The sequence below is a fragment of the Typopeltis vanoorti genome, chromosome 3 (assembly GCF_054136105.1).
Source record: "Typopeltis vanoorti isolate ZY-2024b chromosome 3, IOZ_Tvanoo_1.0, whole genome shotgun sequence".
Classification (NCBI taxonomy): domain Eukaryota; kingdom Metazoa; phylum Arthropoda; class Arachnida; order Uropygi; family Thelyphonidae; genus Typopeltis; species Typopeltis vanoorti.
This window is the reverse complement of record NC_143551.1, coordinates 165,681,907-165,703,675: the sequence shown is the minus strand read 5'-3', so window position 1 is coordinate 165,703,675 and position 21,769 is coordinate 165,681,907. Positions and strand designations below refer to the sequence as shown.

General features: G+C 36.7%; 1 protein-coding gene across 3 annotated transcripts in view; it reads left to right on the top strand.

The window, feature by feature from the left end:
- Window positions 1–653: 653 nt before the first annotated feature.
- Window positions 654–21,769, top strand: part of LOC150108726 (MPN domain-containing protein-like) — a 318,202-nt gene continuing 297,086 nt past the window's right edge. For 2 of the 3 annotated variants that reach the window (XM_090390953.1, XM_090390955.1), the window contains exon 1: window positions 654–904. In XM_090390953.1, the coding sequence (XP_090247079.1) occupies window positions 901–904 (4 nt within the window). In that variant the 5' untranslated portion in view covers window positions 654–900. Of the gene's footprint in view, window positions 905–18,043; window positions 18,129–21,769 lie in introns of all 3 variants that reach the window. The other variant, XM_090390954.1, reaches the window with a different exon arrangement.

Below are 21,769 nucleotides of genomic sequence, written 5' to 3'. Positions count from 1 at the left end.
AAGCATTCTGATCATGCCTATTAGTTTCTGGAAAAGAGTCTTTTTGATATCACATGTCCTCAGTCTCAAGTCCGTACTGATAAAGGTTGCTTCTCTCTGTTAGGATTTCGCTATTGCCCAAGTTAGCTAGACTCTTAAATGGTCTTCAAGGCTGTAGTGGTGATTTTTTTTCCCAGGTTGGACAAAAGGCAACACCATATTTCGCCCTTGCTGACATTTTCGTGCATCTGTTTTGTCTCCCCCTCGACGTGGACCTTTGGATTGGACTTTGGTTGATGGGAATTCAACCAAACACATGCTAAATATCTTAGCCTTTAGGTATACTGCAAATTACACTCTACAATCCTCTAGAAAGTCAACAGAATGTTATTATTATTATTATTATTATTATTATTATTATTGGCAGTCTCTTTTTTGAGAGATGGGAAGTAAAACATGTGAATAACACAGCTATTCCAAAAGCTCACAATGAATAATGATAAAAGAATAATAATAATAAGTTGTTTCTTTCCCCCATCTCTGAATACTCAATAACCACTAAGAAAAAATAGATTGAGTGATTAGAATGGGTAAAGAGGGAAAAAGGGTAATAAGAAGGGAAAATGTTATGTGTTGTGGAGGATAATTTGGCACACAAAATATTGATTGTTAGTGAGAGTGGTTTTTGTAGGTGGTAGCGTTCAAGATTTCAAGAATCTTAGCTCGATGGTATGAGTTGTGATGTATGACACTTAAAAGCTACTTTTAAATAAAATGCCTTCATTTAGGTTAAATTCGCGCACATTCCGATGTGTTCAGTATATAGGAAAAAAAAAAAAGTTGTTCTTTAATGACCCTATGTAGATAACAATAAAGCATTTGCATTGTAATACCTCGTGCTTTTGATTTCAGTCTTAAGAAATGGGTACGTAAATGAAGTCTTATTATAACAGAAATTTTTGTAAAAAAAAAAAAGATTATAAACTGTCATGAAAGAAAGTTGAAGTGGCAATTCGCTTTCCATATAATTAATATTTCTCCATGTTTCTTACAAGAAGAGCGATTGATGAACTGTGTTAGTCTTCATCCCTTTTATGCTACATAAAAATATTCTTTAAAGTTAAACTGAATGTATGAAATTTTCGTCATGAAAGGCTGCAAACAGTAGTACGTTCCAGTTGTACATACATTTCTAGAGGAGCATTGCTCATCCAGTTCAGTTGACCTGGTGGAGAGTTACTTCGGGCATTGGTGTTTGTGAATCTCTTTAACAATCTGCTCTTCAGAGCAGATTGTTGGATCATCTAAGAGTTAGGACATTAATGGCAGGAAATGCGTGAGATGTTTACATTTTGTTGGTGTGTGATTCACAAGAAAAAAGAAAGTTGCTCATATGTTTTGCATCCTCTGCTATGTGGTCTATATTGTCATATAGACCACTAAATATTTCATAGATTCTGTATCACTGTTATGCTGTGATGTTTGCCCTTGTATTGGAAAGATCTGGGTTTCACTTAGATCTGAGACACATCTCATCTTCCTTATACCCTCTTTTACCTTGCAGTGTCGAGGGTCCATTGATCATTGGACCTCACTCCGTTTACAGGATAAGGTGGTCAGCCTTATGCCCTGGTGTATCCTATGGCTGTAGTGTTGAGTTCTCAAGGCCAGTTTGCCTGCTTTGCGGGATGAAAAACCCCAGAATAAACTGGGGAAAAAACCCTGCTGTCCACGCCCAAGACTGGCTAACTTGGCTATGGCTGAGACACAAAGACACAGAGATCTGAGACACAATAAACCTTAATTTCTAAAACCCAATTTAACAAAATTGGATTTTTCATCCTGTAAAACAGGCAAACTGGCCATAAGAACACTTGGTTAACAATGCAATATAATTTTATAGATGCTTTGTTAGTAATTAACCCAAACAAAATATAAATATTTCATGCCACTTCCTGAAAGATGCAACTAGCTCCAAAATAGTTTTTCCATTATAATTATAAGATCTTGATTGCTGTACATTATTATTATTACATAACACCTCCAGGGAGTCCAATGACTCATTGAGGGAGGGCATCTACTCTACAACTCAGTCCACTACTCAGTTAACCAATTACAATGAACGGCAACTGCAATCATCATCTACTGCCCACCATCATTAGTATTTTCATAGCCAATCACAAACATCCATGCCCACCATGGGATTTGAACCCACAGCCTTTTGGCTGAAGAGCAGCATCACTGTAGTAGGTGCCTTCCCTTTGCCAGCCTGGTTGGCTGAGTGGTTAGTGTGTCTGCCCTTAGACCAAAAATGCTTCGGGTTTGAATCCTGCTTGGTGTGTGTGTGGGGGACAATAAATGGCATTGGTGTAGATGGTGTGGTTTGTTCAAGTTGGTGGATTGAGTGGTGGAGACAGAGAGTTGTAGAGTAGGTGCCCTCCATCGATGAGTCTTTGGACTCCTTAGAAGTGTCATGTAATAATAATAATTATTATTATGAAGAGCAAGAACTTTCATAGGGATTTCGCTCTGCAGACTGCTAATAGTTTTAATTATTTCTTCTTCAAGAAGGGGTTATAAAGAAATTGATTCAAAACAGTATGTGCATAAAATCAAGTCCCCATTCCAGTATTTGACTCCTCATAGCAATGAATTATTTGTAATTGTGTGACATTCACATGTAAGTTGTTGAAAGTTTTTTGCTTTGTTATACTATACATTAAAGATGCCAAGAAATTATATTCTTGGCATCTTTAATTGGTTTCATCCTTTATCCAAGTGTAAGCAAAGAAAGTTTGCACGTGAAGCAACTTCACAACTGGGATACTTTTGAATAGAGGATAACGACTTCACATCGATTGCATTAGTATCTCATAATGTAATGCACATATCCTAATGGACATGTATAATGCTATGCATTATGGGAAGGGCCACTACCCCAAATGGTTTCGACCTTTATTGAGGTCGCATCAGTGGGAGCCTGATCCAAAAGAGATACCAGAAGTCGTCATATATTTCCCTTATACAAGTAGTCAAAAGGTGTCACACCTTATTGCTAAAATAGTTTGGATTAGAGATAGATGTTGAAAGTTTCTTCACTTGGTTATACAGTCACGAACAAATTAGTCCAAACACTCACATTTTAAAGATATATTTTAATTTTGCAAGAAAATAAGTGCAAAAATTAAACTTCAAGTTTACTTAAGAATTTATATGTGCTCCTCTGTTCCTGATAAGTTTATTATTAGGAACAGAGGAGGAGTTTATTTTTATTATGCCATCTTGAAAACCATACTTTTATAATGGAGTATAATAAATTATCCTTTGTGTCACAATTTAATTTTCAAAGTCTCTTTTTCACTACGGATCACAAATTTTTTATTGGGTTAATGCCAGTAGAGTTACCTAGCCACTGAAGCACTTTTTGAGGAACTCTTTCACTTTTTTGAAGTGTGACATGGAGGGAGGTCTTTGGAAGATCATTTCTTTGTCTTTCTAGAACTGTGCGACCACTCTTTTCTCCAATATGTTTATGTATTGGTCAATTTTCGTCATATTGTCAATAGGCACAAGTGATCCTGGACTGTCATGTGTAAAACAACTCCAAAACGTTTTTTAGCTGGATGTTCAGATTATTGAAGGTGGGTGGGAGAAGTCTTCTCAGCTGCTGATTTACAAACATAGGGTACTCACTCTCCTTGGACAAAGAAATGGCTCTCTCATCTGAGAATACGACCTTCTTCCCTTTCTCAATAGTCCATATCTTTGTAGACTTTTGCGTACCGGAGCCTATTTTTCTGCATAGCCATCGTAAACAGTTGTTTCTTTAATGAACGGGTACAAATCCTTTGATGTTTAACTGCCAGTAAGCAAAACTCTAAGAACTAGGACTAAGATCTATGAGTTTCATACCGAAAAACTATCTGCAAATCCAAGTGTAAGTAACCACTTGGTAGCACAACACCAAGGCAACTTGAAGCAGAGGTGGAGCAAGCTCCCTCACTATCCTTGATATTTTCTCATAATGTAAAAACACAGCCCCTAGGGGATGTAATAATGTAATTACATTATGAGGAGAGGTCACTTCCCAGACCAGTTTCAACCTTTTTTGAGGTCTCATCATAGTGAAGGAGTTTGCTCCACCTTTGCTTCGAGTTGCCTTGGTGTTGTACTACCAAGTGGCTACTTACACTTGGATTTGCCGATAGTTTTTCGGTGTGAAACTCATAGATCTTAGTCCTTGTTCTTAAGAGTTTCGCTTACTTTTAAACATCAAAGGATTTGTATCCCTTTCATTATTATTAAGGTTGCCAGAAAAATAGCCATTTGGCTTTCGATCTCAGTTGTTTCTTTTTTTGGTCTGTAAGCAGTCTTCCCTGCTTCCAACAATTTTCAACCAACTGTCGTATCAGAAACATTAATTCCACTAGCTGCCAAATCTCTATTTAAGTCTACAGCAGACAATATTAGATTCATTTTGCTTTTCCTAACTAGTAAACGATCTTGAGTAAGTGTAGTTTTCTTTTTTTTTGTCTACATTTTCCTTTTCTGTCAGGAGAAAAGGTACCTGTCTCCCTAAACCTTTTTAAAAGCGCACTAATAGTACCCCAACACCAACACCACACTCATTAGCAATTTGTCTTTGAGTTATGGATATGTGGGCTGAGAAAGAGTACATATTTTTGAATGCTTTCTTGGAGATGTCGCCATTTTATAGCTACACAAAATGAATAAAACACTATACATGTCCAACTTGTTTACGCTATTAAAAACACACAACACTATTAATAAACATTGTAGTTACAGTTAAAACATGCAGCACTCAACCAAAATAGTGAACTGAATCAAACCCAAAATTATGTGAACTGAAACAAAAACCAAACACTTCACAAAAAATTGGCTAGTTTGGATTAATTTGTTTGCTACTGTACTGTAAGTTAAAGATGCCAAGAAATTATGTTTTTGGTTTCACTGTAATTTATAGTATAACCAAGTGAAAAAACTTTTCAACATTTTTCTCTAATCCAGAATATTTTAGTAATAAGGCATGACACCTCTTGACTATTTCTGTATGGGAAATATATGACTTCTGCGTTATTTCAACCTTGGTATTGCTTCTGGGTCCGACTTCAACTGATGAGACTGATGATGGAAAATATATATATAGTAAAGGTCAAAACACCAGTCTGGGTAGTGGCCTTTCCCATAATGCATAGCATTATGCATATCCATATTAATAAATTTAGGGACACAAAAACACACGTGTTGAAAAGATTATTTTATTAATTATCAATAAAATAACACTTGACGTTTCGACCCCTGTATTGAGGAGGTCATCATCAGAAGGATGCATTGCATATAATCCTTTTTCCTAGCCTAACCTCTAACAATTAAAAAAAAAAAAAAAATATATATATATATATATATATATATATATATATATATATATAATAAATAAATATATTAAAAATATAAATAATAAAAAAAATAAAAAAATACAACTACAATAAACTGCTAAAGTCCTCATGTATTAATATTCTTCTGGATTTGTACAGTTCTGATTGTTATAATATGATTTCCTTCATTTGCTGTCGAATGTTACAAACACTTCACCAGGTTGTCTTTTGTAGTGGGATTTTTCTTCAGCTTGTTTAGGTTGTTATATAGGTTGTAGATGGGTCCTCCATATTCTTGGAATGGTTAGGCCATCATTTTTGTTGAGATTTGGGTTATGTTTGAGCATTTCACATGACTCTTTAAATTTCCTCTCAAACCAGGTTTTGGTGTGGTGTAGGAATTTGGTATTTTTCCAATAAATTCTGTGGTATGTTTGGAGTGCATGGTCAGAAAGGCCGGTTTTTCCAAAATGGAGGTATTAATTATGTCGTTTGTGTTCTTCTTGTCTAATTGGGATAGTTCGTCCTATTTCCCCTATGTATTGGTATGTTACATGTGCATTGTATTTTGTATACCCCTGGGTGGGCTAGGTGTGGAAGAGGATCTTTAGAAGAACTGAGTAGGTACAAAATTAATAACGGAAAAAACTCACGTACAAAGATTATTTAATAGTATAATTTTTGCCTGTGTGTCACAGGCATCTTCAGTACATTAAGCTCAAATTAAACAATAACTGACAATTCCAAAAAGCGCCACCTAAGTAGCTGGTGTAAGATAACTAAAAAGGTCAATAACTTTCCTTAAAAAAAAAAAAAAAAAATCAATACAATAAAAAGTTAGGAAAGATGAGCTGATTTGTAAAGTACTCTATATATATATATATATATATATTTAAGGAAAGTTTTTGACCTTTTTAGTTATCTTACACCAGCTACTTAGGTGGCGCTTTTTGGAATTGTCAGTTATTGTTTAATTTGAGCTTAATGTACTGAAGATGCCTGTGACACGCAGGCGAAAATTATACTAATAAATAATCTTTGTACGTGAGTTTTTTCCGTTATTAATTTTGTATCGATATTTCTCACGGTATACCTCTTTTAAAACTAACTGAGTAGGTGTCTTAACTTATTTGGGGGTTTAAAGGTAGTTTTAATGTTGTATTTGCGTAGTGTTCTGTCTATTTTTTCAGTAATGCCTCTAACATAAGGAATGACAATAGCATTCCTGAAATCTTTTTTGTTCTTACTGGTATCTTTGTGGAGGATCTTGTGAATAGTGTTTTTACTGTATCCATTTTTTACAAATGTGGTTGATGATCTTGTATTCCTGGTTTAGAGCTTGTTCATTAGAATAAATAGTTTGAGCTCTGTGTTTAAGGGTGCTTATGACACCTAGTTTTTGTGTTGGGTGGTGGTAAGAATTTTTGTGTATGTATTAGCCTGCATGTGTAGGTTTGCAGTATACTGAGAAGGAGAGACAGCCAGAGGGAAGACGTGTGAAAAGTGTGTCTAGGAACGGAAGAGTTTTTTTCCATTTCAGTAGTGAATTGGATATGTTTGTGTTGTTTGTTTAGGTGCTAAAGAATGTATTTAGTGCTTTGCGGCTGTGGGGCCAAATGGTGAAAATATCGTCGACATATCTGATCCAAATTTTGGGCTTTAGACATGCTGTCTCTAGAACAGGTTGCTCAAAGTCTTCCATATAAAAGTTAGCTATTGGGGGGGGAGCGGTGATCCCATGGCTGTACCTTCTTTTTGAAGCTAAAAATTGTTTTGCCACATGAAATATCCGGAGTGGAGTACGTGGGCAAAGAGGGCCGTGATGTCATGTGGAAATATGTTCTGTAGGAGCAAGATAGTGTCATTGATTGGGACATGGTGAAAAGGGAAGTTATGTCAAAGCTGACTAATAAATCGTAGTCGTTGGGTAAAACGCAGTGTTGAATATTTTTATGCAGGAAGGGGACTGACCTACCAATTCCTCGAGTGTGGCCGCTAATTTTTTGGCTAAGTGATAATTTGGGCTGTCAGTTCCTTCAACAATCGGACGTAATGGTGTGTCTGCTTTGTGTATTTTTGGCAGGCTATAAATTCTGGCTGTGCAGGCATAATGAGGTATTAATTTTTTTGTTGTTTCTTCAGGCCATGTGTGGACAGATTTGATTAATTCAGTTGTTTTCTTTTTGTTACGTTTTGTGGGGTTGTAGTTTACCATTTGGTAGGTGTTGTGGTCTGATATCAAATGGTTCATTTTTTCAATGTATGTTGTACAGTCTAAAAGGACAGTGGCATTACCTTTATCTGCTTTCCTGATTATAATGTCTTGGTTATTTTTTAAGGATTTAAGGGCTAGATTTTCGGTTTTGTTTAAGTTGCTGCTTAGTTTTTTTGTTTGAATTTAGTATACACGATGTTTCCATGCGTATTTTATCATCTAGATGATCAGCTAGATTTTTTTTTTTAATCTTTATTTATTAATTTATTTATTTATTATAATATATATATATATATATATATATATATATATATATATATATTTTTTTTTTTAATCGCTAGCGGTCAGGTTAGGAAAAAGGATTAATTAACTACGTAGATTTAGTTTACCGGTATACAGGGCTAGACATGTAGCTTGGTTCCTTATACGCATGTATCCTGATGATGACCTCGATACAGGGGTCGAAAACGTCAAGTGCTATTTTATTAATAATTAATAAAATAATCATTTCAATACATGTGGTTTTGTGTCCTTAAATTTATAAATATGAATGCTGATCACCATGTAACCTTAAAAGAAAGAATTATACATATCCGTAAGGATGTGCCTTGCATTATGAGATGCTAAGGCAATTGATGAGAAGTCATTAGCCTCTATATACAAGTAACCCAGTTGTGAAGTTTGCTACACACAAACTTTGTTTGCTTACAGTTGGATAAAGGATGAAACCAAGAATATAATTTTTTGGCATCTGTAATTTATCATATGTAAGTGTTTAAACTGTATGTTCACAATATGTCAAACTCTGTTACTTCTATTGTTAACTCATAACACCATATAAGAACAAGATAAGTTATGTAATTTATTATGCTTTTGATATTTTTGGGTTCTAACCAGAACACAAAGCACTCTAACGAAGTAACTTGTAGACAAGAGAGTTGTAACAAGAGAGTTTGAGTCCTGATGTATGTCCTTTAAGATTAGATGTATATACTTAGTATCTGACTGTTATGTGAAAGGTTATCTTAGAACAATAGTTCCCCCTAAATGTTTATTGTTGTTCAGACACCACTTTTGACCATTGACTATAAGTTACACATATATCTTAGCTCTAGAGGAAGCATGCATGCTATAAGATACTGGCTCTTCCTTATTTTGATTACAATTTTGAACTGTAGCAGAATTGTTACAGTTTTGAATTGTAGCACCTTGTATTCAGTGTGAAAGTGCTTTTATGTTTTGAAAATAGTGAAATATCAACCACTTGAGGAATTAAGTAATTTATTTTGCAAAAGTTGGTATGATAGCTCAAAGGATTACTTGAATGTTAAAAAACATGCTAACAAGTAGAGATAGGAAGTTGTTATCTCTCTTTTTAAGACTATGATTCAGCCACATCTTGACTACTGTGCACAGATTAGGTCACCTGGGTTTCTTGGGGATCAGCATGTGGTAGAGAGGATTCAGAGATCACTGACCAAACTGGTGACAGGTCTGTGCAATGCACCCTATGAAAATAGGTTGAAGCTGTGTCTGTTACAAACTTTAGTTGATAGCGGAAAGGAGGGGACATGATAGAAACCTATGAGATATTAAAGGAGTTTTATAAAATTGACACAAAGGAAAATTTTTCAATATATGATAAATAGGGAACTAGGAGTCATCCGTGAAAGTTTTGTAAAAGTGTGACTAGTAAGAATCTGCTGACTATATTTTTTGCATGTAGAGTGGTGAACAAGTGGAATGATTGCTAGAATTAGTTGTGAGTGTCCTGACAGTGAATAAGTTTTTAGAAAAGATAAGATAGGTTTTGTGTGTATAAACATAAGTGTGGGTCTCCCACAATGAGTCTCCAGACTATGAAGGTACTGTATAATAATAATAATCAATAATAATAATTTTGTTCTTATATACAAATCATTAAAAATATGTAATGAATGATAGCCAACAAGTAACACTTATTACACAACAAATGTGATGCCGAACTTATCATGATTGGACAGTAAACATTGGCAAGTGGTGATATAGAATACAAATTTCAATATACTTTTAAAATAAGATGTATGTGTTTGTGGAGGAAATAGATAATTTGTTGTTGATAATGCAGATTATCTAGAACAGCAATGTTCAACCTTTTTTTACTATGCAAGCTACTTTTCTATAAAAAGTTATTCGACGATCTGCTCTCTTATATAGATCACATTCCCCCAACCTGATATCTGATTATGCACAAATAAACAACTAAAAAAAAACAACAACTGAAAACTTCATTTGTGTATTTAAAAATTTATTTATCGCTTTTAATTATTTTAATACAACAAAAAAAACCCCCCCAAATATATTGGAATAAAATATTTATTTCTCTATTTTGTAGCACCTTGTATTCAGTGTGAAAGTGCTTTTATGTTTTGAAAATAGTGAAATATCAACCACTTGAGGAATTAAATAATTTAATTTGCAAAAGTTGGTATGATAGCTCAAAGGATTACTTGAATGTTAAAAAACATGCTAACAAGTAGAGATAGGAAGGAAAACCACAGTTAGAAAAAACAAGAGATTGATTTCAAACTCACAAGTTACAGGAAATGCTGATTGATTAAAAAAAAAAAGTTAATGTGAGATTTGGCATTGTTTGGACCTCTCAATATTTTCATAGTCAAGTTGATATGAAGAAGTGGCCAATCGCAGAGAATCATCCAAATGACCATTTGTAATTTGATTTCTTAATTGATTTTTTATGACGGTTATATTTGAAAAAGTGGATTCTGACAAGTATGTCGATCCGAAACACGACAGAATTTTTCGTGCAATATCAGTTAATACTGGGAATTTTTCATGTGCATACTTCCAAATGACTTCATTGTTTATTGATTTTAGATGTAAACTATTCTGAATGTTTATTATCTCAAGATCTACTTCAGCTTGGTTTATATCAAACAGCCCACTAATTTTATTTGAAATTTCTGTGATGTTCAAGTTTTCTTGAAATGGATTATTGATAAATGATACAATCCTTTCAGTTTTATTGAAATCTTTAAATCTTGAATTTATTTCTTCCTCAACTAATTCTATTTCACGAATAAATTCTTTTAAATCATAGCGAAGCATTTCTTGATTTTGTTCAAAAAATTTTAATAAATATGGCAGATGTCTAAATTCGCATTCATTTATATTTTTCTTTAATAAAAGTAAGTATTGTTGGAAAGTTTTTATTGAACTTAACATGTCAATTAAATTTTTATCTGTACCTTGTAACTCTAAATTTAAATTGCTTAATTTTGTACAGAAATCTACTAAAAATGATAAGTGTAACAACCATCTTTTATCACTCAATTGTGGATAAATATCTCCTTTTTCATCAAGAAAAATTTTTTGATTACCTGTTGATTTTTGTTTTTGATTTCCTCTTTTTTAATTACCTGTTGGCTAGTTTTTGACATTCAGATTGAATGTCAAAAACTATAAATCTGCTGCGGACTTGTCACATTCCCATGGAATCCAGGTGACTAGCTGGATATAGTAGTCCAGGTGTAGCTTTCTTCAAGCTTTATAAAATAGAACAATAACATCCCTAATCCCTGCTTGTTAGTAAATATCAGTCAGAGGAATGTCCAGGAGGTAGTATAGAGGAGTGATATCCCAGAAGTGGAGTGAGTAGGACTTGTTAGAAAACCAGAAATGAGCTAGTGTGTATACTTAAAAATGCCAGAAGTATTCAAAATAAGGGGAATTAAACTGTAACATTCATAATTTATTTCTGAAAAATTGCAGGAATAAGTGAGGCATTAGATGAGGATGAAATTCTGACAGGGATAGATATGGGGATTATATAGTCTTTTGTGAAAACAGACAGGACAGGAAGGAAAGAGGAGTGCTGTTGATGATGCAGAGGAGTTGGGCTCATCTAGGATAGAGATGTAAGGAGCAAATAGATGAAAACCACTGCTTGAAAACAGTGGTTTTCAAGCAGTATAGATTAAGTGGGAATGGACAGGATTAAATGTTTAGTAAGATGTTTCTATAAGCCTGGTAATGTGTAACGCAGTGAGAAGAAAACATATTGGTAAATTGGTTGGGCACATTATGGGCAATTTCAGTTATGATGATATAGACTGGATTGAAGAGACAGTGTCTGGAACTAAAGAGAATGAATTTCTTGAGTTTGAGGAACAGCTGCCTTAGGCAGTACTAAACAGAGTAAATGAGGATCAAAGGTCTTGGATTTGATTGCCATCGGAGGATGTTATTATAAATGAAGTGTTAAATCTTTCTCCAGTTTGTCAAAGTTACCATGAAGTGATTACTTGGGTGGTCCCTACTCACAAACTATATGACAGCGACAATGTCTGAGTGTATTCCAAAGTTCAGGAGATTAAATAAGGTAGGTGTAAAATGAATGACTGAAGAGGCGAAGCAAGCAGTATGGAAGGGTAGCAAAAGGGCATTATGAGCAGAAGTTAGCAATTGATGCTAAAAGAAATCTTAAGGAATTTTTTTTTATATGTAGCCAGTAGAAGGAAGAACGATGTTGGTCAGTGATAATGTTAGAATGATAATCACTGAGGAAGATATAATAGAGATGTTAAATGAGCATTTCATATAGTATTCCATCCTTGTTAATGTAACATAATGTAGAACTTGAGTCCAGTTGGGAGAACCACTGGTAGTGAGTGAGGAGGAGGTATATGAGGGATTTAATAAACTTGATGTCAGTAAGGACTTGGTGGTATATCACCGTTGTTAGATCCTGAATGGAGAGATTTACAAGTAAATTCTTTATTCAGGATTTAACATAATAAACTACTACTAATTAAGGAGATATCTCACATCAGCTAATAATTATGAAATATTATTTTATGTTTTGTAATAATGTGTAGTCTACGTGTGCCATATAGTGAGAGTTATTGTTAGGTTATTTGTAATTCCCAAGTAAGCTGTCTAGCACATTGCAAAATTCTGAGAAAAATTATTAGTAGTAATCCGGAATAATCGCTTATAATCTCTATGAGTCGAGCATAACGATGGAGGCTATACCTACGCAGAAAAATGACGTCAGAGTGGCTACCTAGAATAATGTAACCTGACAGGTTAGGGAGAGTGTAGGATCACCCAAAGGGCATGAGCGATGGGGTTCGTGGGTGAAAACCACATCGAATAGAGAGTGCCCGAATAGGGCGAATAAAAGACGAAGCACACCATTTAGGAGGCTTTTTGACCTTTTGATCTTTGGTGGCTGGATTCGAGTTTTAGGGGAGTTGGTCGGAGGATTCGTGAGAGAGAGGTGGGTCGACTACGGTAATGACGGACGGCAGGTTCTTTTCTTGAGAATGCTTGAAGATTTTCAAGCGGAGCTGATTGCGATACGACGCCCTGTGTGGAATTGAGCCTTAGCAGAATGTCCCATTGGAGAAAGTTTCCTGCGGAGCAGTAGACAGCACGCAGCAGTCTGAAACGATTAGAAGAAAAAGCGTACTGCATCGCCAAGCAAAAAGACGGCCGAAGAATATGCAGTAAGGTAATCCAGACCTACATGAGATGGCGGCATGAAATCTGAAAGAATCCGGTAATGTAAAAGTTTTTGTTCTATGTTAAAATTCGTTTAGAAGAACAAGAAATTTGTGTGCACTGTAACTAAAGGACACTAGTAGAGAACTTTTAAGTGAGAATTTGACTGAATTAATTAAGCCCTTGTGGGACAAAGAAGAGTTGTTAATAGGCAGTAATTTGTGAATGGCTAGGCTTGCTTAAATGAAATTTAGAATTAAGATAATTATTGATAGAGTATTATTATTATTATTATTATTATTATTGTTCCGGGAAACTCCAAGGAGTCGACAGACTCATCGAGGGAGGCCCTAACATCATGTCTGGAACAACTATTCAACATTCACACAGTATCTATCATATCTTGCCTTGAACTCATTCACGGTCGTATTACCCACAACAGACTCTGGAAGCTTATTCCACTCATTCACCACTCTCCAAGTAAAAAACCTAGCTCTAACACCCTTGTCAACCACGCCCTTGCCCAGCTTCCATGCATGGCCCCTAGTCCTCTCACCACCAGTCATATTTTCAAAAATATCTTCTGGATCAATCTTATAAAAACCCTTCAGTAATTTGAATGTCTCAATCATATCACCCCTCCTTCGCCTATCGTCCAATTTCTGCAACCCACAAATCCTCAACCTATTCTCATAAGGTTCATTCCACAGTCCTGCTATCATCTTGGTCACTCGTCTCTGGACTCTCTCCACTTCCTCCCCATCACGAAGAAACCCTGGTGCCCATAACTGGGCACAGAAGTCCAGATGGGGTCTTCAAGGCTCGATACAGAAGAACAACAACTTGTTTGTCTCTGCATGTTAAAGTATTTTTCATAAGCCAAGTGATTTGGTGAGCTGTTTTAGTCACTTTTGCAATGTGCCCCCTAAACTTCAACTCCCTATCCACCAGCACTCCCAAATCCCTGGCCTCATCAGTCTCCTGGAGTACGGTTCCACCAATGCGATATACTGCTGCTGTTCTTTTCACCCCAAAGTGCATAACCTTACACTTTGCCACATTAAACTGACATCCATTTTTCCTAGCCCAGTCCTCCAAACTATCCAAATCATCCTGTAAAATTTTGACATCCTGTGCACTCACAATTGCTCTACCCAACTTTGCATCATCAGCAAACAAGTGAACACTTCCTCTCAAATCCTTTCCAATATCATTGATGAACAAATTGAAAAGCAGTGGTCCAAGAACAGAGCCCTGCGGCACTCCACTAGTCACAAGACGTCTTTTTGACTCCACTCCTGAATAAACCACTCTCTGGTATCTCTCCTTCAACCACCCTCCTATCCATCTTACCAACCCTATATCTATCCCCATCTGCTCCAGTTTACTGATTAGGGTTCCATGTGGTATCCTGTCAAAGGCCTTGGCAAGGTCCAGTAGTATCACTGTAAACCCATTACCCCTATCCAGTTCTGCCGTCACTGTGTTATAAAACGTGAGCAAGTTACTGAGGCATGATCTACCCTTCACAAAACCATGTTGTCCCCCATACAATATCCCATTTTCATCTATCCAATCCTGTATTCTTTTCTTGACTAATTTCTCTAAGACCTTGACAATGATTCCTAATATGCTAATCGGTCGGTAATTTACAACAGCAGTCTTGGAACCACCTTTATGCAGTGGAACTATTTTCCCTTCCTTCCACCTGCTCGGGACTAACCCGGACCCGAGACTCAAATTAAACAAAATGGTCAAGGGTACTGACAATTCTTTAGCTGCTTCTCGTACTACACGAGCTGGTATACCATCCAATCCCACAGATGTATTGACATTGAGGTTATGCAATACACTACTCACATCCACTTCATTCACCACAATTCCCGTATAATCTACTGGTTTATTCGTTTCTGCAATGTCACCACCTGGATGATATATTCTTGCAAAGTGCTCACTCAGTAACTCAGCTATCTCAACTGATTCAGTTACCTCCCTACCATCGGCATTCTTTAAAATCATTCTGCCATGTACATTTTTCCTTTTACTTGCTACATATCTAAAAAACTGTTTAGGATTCTCTTTAGCCTGCATGGCCAATGTTCTTTCGTAATCCTTTTTTGCTTTTCTTACCACACTCGTCACCTTTCTGGCCTGCGCTTTATACCGTTCATGTGCCTGCCGGTCACCTTTCTCCTTAAATTCCCTCCATAGTTGTTCCTTTTTTTGCAGCTCAAGCTTAATGGTGTTATTCATCCATTTAACCCCTACTTGATTTATTATTCGCACTCTAGGTATACAGTCAGCCATTGCTTCATGCAAGCACTTCCTAACTACCTCCCATGCACTATCAACTTCTAGTCCTTGCAGTTGTACATGCCATGGCACTGAGCCAATCAAACTCCTAAGCTTGTCATACTTTCCCGCCCGATAATTCCACATGTACCCTGTCTTAATTGAAAATTCTACACCTTTAGCCACCTCCCAAGTCAAAACCCTATGATCACTCTCACCGATTGGTGGCAATGTGGTCATATTTGTTACAGCCAAATCCTCAGATGTAATTACTAGGTCAAGCACTCTCTGACCCCTAGTATTTTCCACTACATGCTGTCGCAGATAGTTATCCCTTAATAACCGCATAAAATCCAATTCCTTCCTCCCGTGTGTCCTCTCCTCACTCCAATCAATGCGACCATAGTTGAAATCCCCCATAATAATCACCCTCCTTCCACTCATTTCTTCTGTTTGCTTGTGCATACTGTCACCACCATCTTTTCCATCACCTGGTCTATAGCAGCACCCAATTGTATATTTAGTTCTGCTAGCCACAATCTCACACCAAATGGCCTCAAATGTGCTCTTTTCTCTATCCTGCAATTCAACTTCTATTCTCCTTGGCCGTAGCTCATCAGCTATCATCAACAATACTCCTCCCCCCATTTTATTCTCTCTGTCATTCCTGAACACACTATACCCATCACATTCAATCCCACTAGCCATATCATCTACAGTCAGCCATGTTTCACTAATACCAATAACCTGTGTTCTGGAAGTGCCAACCATGGCCAAAAACTCTTCCTTCTTGTTTCTAATACTCCTAGTATTAGTGTACATGAATTTAAGACCCCCATTAGCCCCAGCCCTACCTTGATGCCTTATATTAACTATCCCACTCTGGTTTGTTGTCCTTATTTGCTCTAGCATATATATTCATTCTTACATTCAACTGCCTCCCTAAGGACTGTATATCTACTACCCCCCCTTAACAAATCTAGTTTCCCTGAATTTGCACATCCACTACATTCAGCAACACTCTCTCAAGTCTTCTTACACCATAACCATTCAAATGCAGGCCATCCATCTTATATAGATCCTTTCGTCCATCAAACTCACTCCACACGTCCACAAATTCCACACCACTCGTCATACATAACCCACGCATAAAGTCATTCGCAATTATGGCCCTCCTTTTAAACATTTCACTGTCATACCGTGGCAAAAGACTAATCATTCTAACTCTCTCACTCTTTTCTTTTGCTACCTCAAACAATTCATTCAGGTCTTCTATCATTTCCATTTTATCTCCTTTCAAATCATTCGTACCTGCCACAACAATCATTTCTTTCACCCTTTCCTTTTGCTCTCTAATAGACTCAGTTACATCCTTTATGGTCGCACCAGGTTGGTACGATTTTGTCAAATCCTCTACTAACACACCTCGTACTAACGAGTCTCCATACAGCACTCTATCCTTCATTTTGTTCATGTTCACATTCATACGCCTATTTTTTCTGTCATACCTTTTATTACTGGTTGGTTCATTCAGTCGACTTTTGTTCATGCACTCTAGCTGCTGTTTTGCCCTTTCTATCGCACCATTCAACAACGCGATCTCACTCAATGCATCTATCTCATCTTTTTTATTCTCTGAGAAACCATTAATACTATCATTCACACTTTCTACATTCACACTCTCATAATTCTCATATACAACCTTGCCGTTTCTTGTCATATCGCTATTTTCTTCATTCTGAAGTTTGACAAAATTATCACACTCATGATCCGAAATACACTTCAATTCCTCATTCTCCCTACATTTTCTACACACATTCAATCCTTTATTATCATCTATCCACACTCCGACGTTCTGTGAATAACTTGTGAAAGGAATTATATGGTAGTAGTATTATGCTTAAACCTAATCTTATCCTTACATAATTAAAGGATTTAACTTGCTCTGATTCATTGTGATTTAGTATGACCCTTAACTTAGAGTGAATTTTGATCCATTGAGTATTTAAACCTATATCTATATCTTGGTCTTCCTCTGGGTCGTTTTCCTGCCAACCTGGCAGAGAACACTTGTTTTGCTAATCTTTCCTCTCCCATTCTATTTAAGTGACCATACCATCTGAGATTAGCTCTGCTAACGCATTCCTGGATGCTGACAATGTCAAGTCCTTTCCAAGATATAGGTGGATTGATACTGTACAAAGTGCCTTAGATGATAGAAATATAAGATCTGATAATGTTGGAGTCTTGACAAGTAACAGACTGATTTGGAGGAAAATTGTAGATAGGAAGTTAGTAATGATGTAATTTTTTCATGTAGTACTGTCATATCCTGTACACCCCTTGAGGGTACATGGCAGGAATTTGATGATGATGATGATGAGTATTTAAACTTACATAACTGAAATGTTTTATGTTTTTCCAATAAACATGTTTTGTACCTTATACCTGAGTTTATGCCTGATTACGAATTCAAACCACCACTTATGAAATAGAACTTTTTAGCGGGAAGGAATTTAGATATAATTGCTTAAGTGAGATTCGGTCTACGACTGCTAACTGAATCTGCACAGCGCTAGCGTGAGATAAAAATAACTGTATGTATCCCTTTAGAATTTAGAAATATTTCCCTGAACAAGAGTCTCTTCTGTTATAGGATACTGGCTGGTGCAGCAAAATATAAATTTTGCCAATATCCGAAGAGGAGATAGATCTGAATTAGAAGGAGCGTTATTATAGAGGTAAGCAGCGACATAACAATAGAGCAGCAGGTAGGATTTTGATTGTATAAGGTTTTAAGTAAGCAAAAGGATAGATTCAAGAATCAGTAAATTAATGTATAATAAGATTAAACTGAAGATTTAACAATAGGCATTACTATTTAACAACAGACCTTACGATATAACCATGGCGCAGCCGGCAGGATGTGATTAGGGCCCTAGAATTAAAGTTGACACATCCTTAATCACTATAAGTTGGTTTTTGATATCGTATCAGGCAATCAGGCATTTATTGGAATAATTAGAATTTAAGAAAATTACATTGTGTTGAATTGTAAGATGAATGCAGATATGTCCCTACCTACAAGCTCAGAGTTAGATGACTCAGAGTTTTTTAAAACGATTAATCCCTAACAGGTATTCCCTCAGTTTTCGGGTGATGAATCTGATGACGTGATTGCATTCTTCGAGTACATTGAGGAATCGAGAAGAATTGGTCGATGGAGTAAATTCCAACTACTCATTCTGCTACGCAGCAAGCTAATTGGAAAGGCTAAGACCTATTTTCACTCCTCACTGGTTCTGAAAGACACCCGGAGTTATGTAAAATTTAAAGAAGTCCTTATTTCACAGTTCTCAAGGGTAAAGAACGTGGGGCCGAATCTGTGGAAGCTCCAAAGAATAGTACAGAAGGACAAAGAAAGTGTGTCCGATTACCATAACAGGCTGTTAGATCTTGCCAACGCACTTAGTGTTTCGGACAATGATAGGCACCATCTAAACTGGGCTGTCTTCCAACACTTTAGGTCAGGATTGAAACAAGAACTTAAGGAGACAGCATACGGAAAGGATATATCAAACTTAGAGGAATGTTATAATGCAGTAAAACAGAGGGAGCAACTGCTCGGAGACATTTGTTCTGCAGGCGTTCTTGGGTCTGTCAATGTGATCAAAGAAGAAAGAGACAGCGTTAAAGAGCAGGGCACTGAAAAGAAACATCCAGAAAGGAAAGAAAAACAGAAAGGGCAGAGAGGAAGTGAAGAAACTAGACCTGAGACAGTTTACCAAATTGCTGATAACTGTCAAAATTTAAGCGAGGTTCGCTCATTGATAAAGCAAGAAGTGGAGAAACTGCAGCAGCCTATCATGGAACGTCTAGATTCTGTGCTCAGTCAATTGACAACAGCCTCTATGACAACACACGAAAACACCTCATTACAAGAGCAGAAAATCAAGGACGTAGTTCACAGGGAGTTAGAAAGAATGCAGAGACCAATATTTGACAAAATGGACTCTATGATGCAAAAATAATGGAGTTGACTGCCAAATACAATAACATCTCTCCTTTGTCCTCGGACAGAGATAATGCTAGGGGCTATAACCGACAGGGCCCTAGATGCTATAGCAAAAACATATTAGGGCATCTAGCCTGTAACTGTGTCAACAGACAAAGCTATTCAAGGGGAAATTCCCATTCCCATTCAGAAGCTAAGTCACATGTTTGTAGCAAGCAAGAGAAAGGTAAAGAAAAAATTCAGAAACATGACACTGAATTAACGGTTGAAGGCAGGATCTGCGAAAGACACTTCAGGGGATCGATTGACACGGGTTCACAGGCTTCAGTAATCTCCGAGAACTATTTCAGAGAGATAGAGCCGTATGTAAAGGGTAGGATTAAATATTTAAGAAGGCCGATTAAACTTTTGAGAATATCCTCCACTTTTACCCAGGCTACGAAGTCGGTGAGACTAAGAGTGCACTTGCCTGAATTTAATATGCGTGTGTGGCACAATTTTATAATTTTGCCTAGAAACTCACTTCTTCATTTAAGATTAATCTTGGGGAGTGACTTCCTATCGAAATACAATTTCTCCTGTGATTACTCAAAGGGGGAAATCTGCTTTCAAGGGAGGAATAGCGATACAGAGGTTGGAAAGGGATCATTAGTTCAAGGTAAAGGAAATGTCCATGAGCGTCAGAAAATCCAGAGAAAGAGAGGGCATAAACCAATTGGGGGAGATGTAGAGCCTACTAATCACGTCAGCTCTGAAATGAATGAGCTTTCCACGTTGGAAACCTCATTGAGTCCTAACTTAATTGAAGAAAAAGGAGAAGGGATACAATTAGAAAGAGGAGGGGAGTACAATCAGAGATGAGTTGCAAGAAAACAAAGATTCTCTAAAAATAAACTATGCTGGTGTTGAGCGGAATGTATTTTCATCCTACAAGAAGTTATTTGATTCCCAGCACAAAACTCTAAAGGACTAAGCGAGCATAACCCAGCTGGTGGTTGGAGGAAGTGTAAATCTCTCAGGGGGGGGGGATGAGACGTTTTTGTGTATTTAGACATGAACTCGAGGTTGAATTTTAAGGCACAGGCAAAATGAAAGGATCATCCCCAGAGAATTGAGGGAGAGACAAAAGGGAGTTCTTATAGAAAATTAGAAAACAATTTTACAATAAGAGATGCTTAAAGAAAAATTTATCTTAAGAAAAAAATTTTTTTGTAAGGGGAGACTTTTGTTAGATCCTGAATGGAGAGCTTTACAAGTAAATTCTTTATTCAGGATTTAACATAATAAACTACTACTAATTAAGGAGATATCTGCATATCAGCTAATAATTATGAGATATTATTTTATGTTTTGTAATAATGTGTAGTCCATGTCTGCCATATAGTGAGAGTTATTGTTAGGTTATTTGTAATTCCCAAGTAAGCTGTCTAGTACATTGCGAAATTCTGAAAAAAATTATAAGTAGTAATCCGGAATAATCGCGTATAATCTGTACGAGTCGAGCGTAGCGATGGAGGCTATATCTACGCGGAAAAATGACGTCAGAGCGGCTACCTAGAATAATGTAACCTGACAGGTTAGGGAGAGTGTAGGATCATCCAAAGGGCATGAGCAATAGGGTTCGTGGGTGAAAACCACATCGAATAGAGGGCGCCCGAATAGGGTGAATAAAAGACAAAGCACACCATTTTAGGAGGCTTTTTGATCTTTGGTGGCTGGATTCGAGTTTTAGGGGAGTTGACCGGAGGATTCGTGAGAGAGCGGTGGGTCGACTACGGTAATGACGGACGGCAGGTTCTTTTCAATTATGGCAATTATGCAGAGAACATTGACATAGTACTAAAGATGTTATAATTTCATTGTATATATACAAGATTTTAATCAGACTGTATATGGATTACTATGCACAGCTTTGGTCTCCTGGTTTTCAAAGTGAAGAAATGTTGGAGCAGATTCAGCGATGATTGAGTAACTTGGTTTCAGGTCTCTGAATGTTGAATGTGAGTACAATTTGAGGGAATGCAAATTGCAGAGCCTATTGAATATAAGGAGGAAGAATGGAAGATATGATTGAGACATATAAGTAGTTAAGGGACAATTACTAGATTAATGTGGATGAGATTTTTCATAGAATGTCTGTAGACAGAGAAAGAACAACAGTATCTGTAAGAGTAGGTCTTTTGCATGTAGAGTGATGGGTGATTGGAATGCATTGCCTGAAAGTGTGGGGGAGTGCAGAGATAGTGAATGCATTTAATTTATGGTATGATGAGCTGTGTGTGTGTAAGAGTAGTACCTTCCCAATAAGTTTCTTGATTCCATGGAGGTCTGATTATGATGATGATGATAATCATCTACAATGGGTTC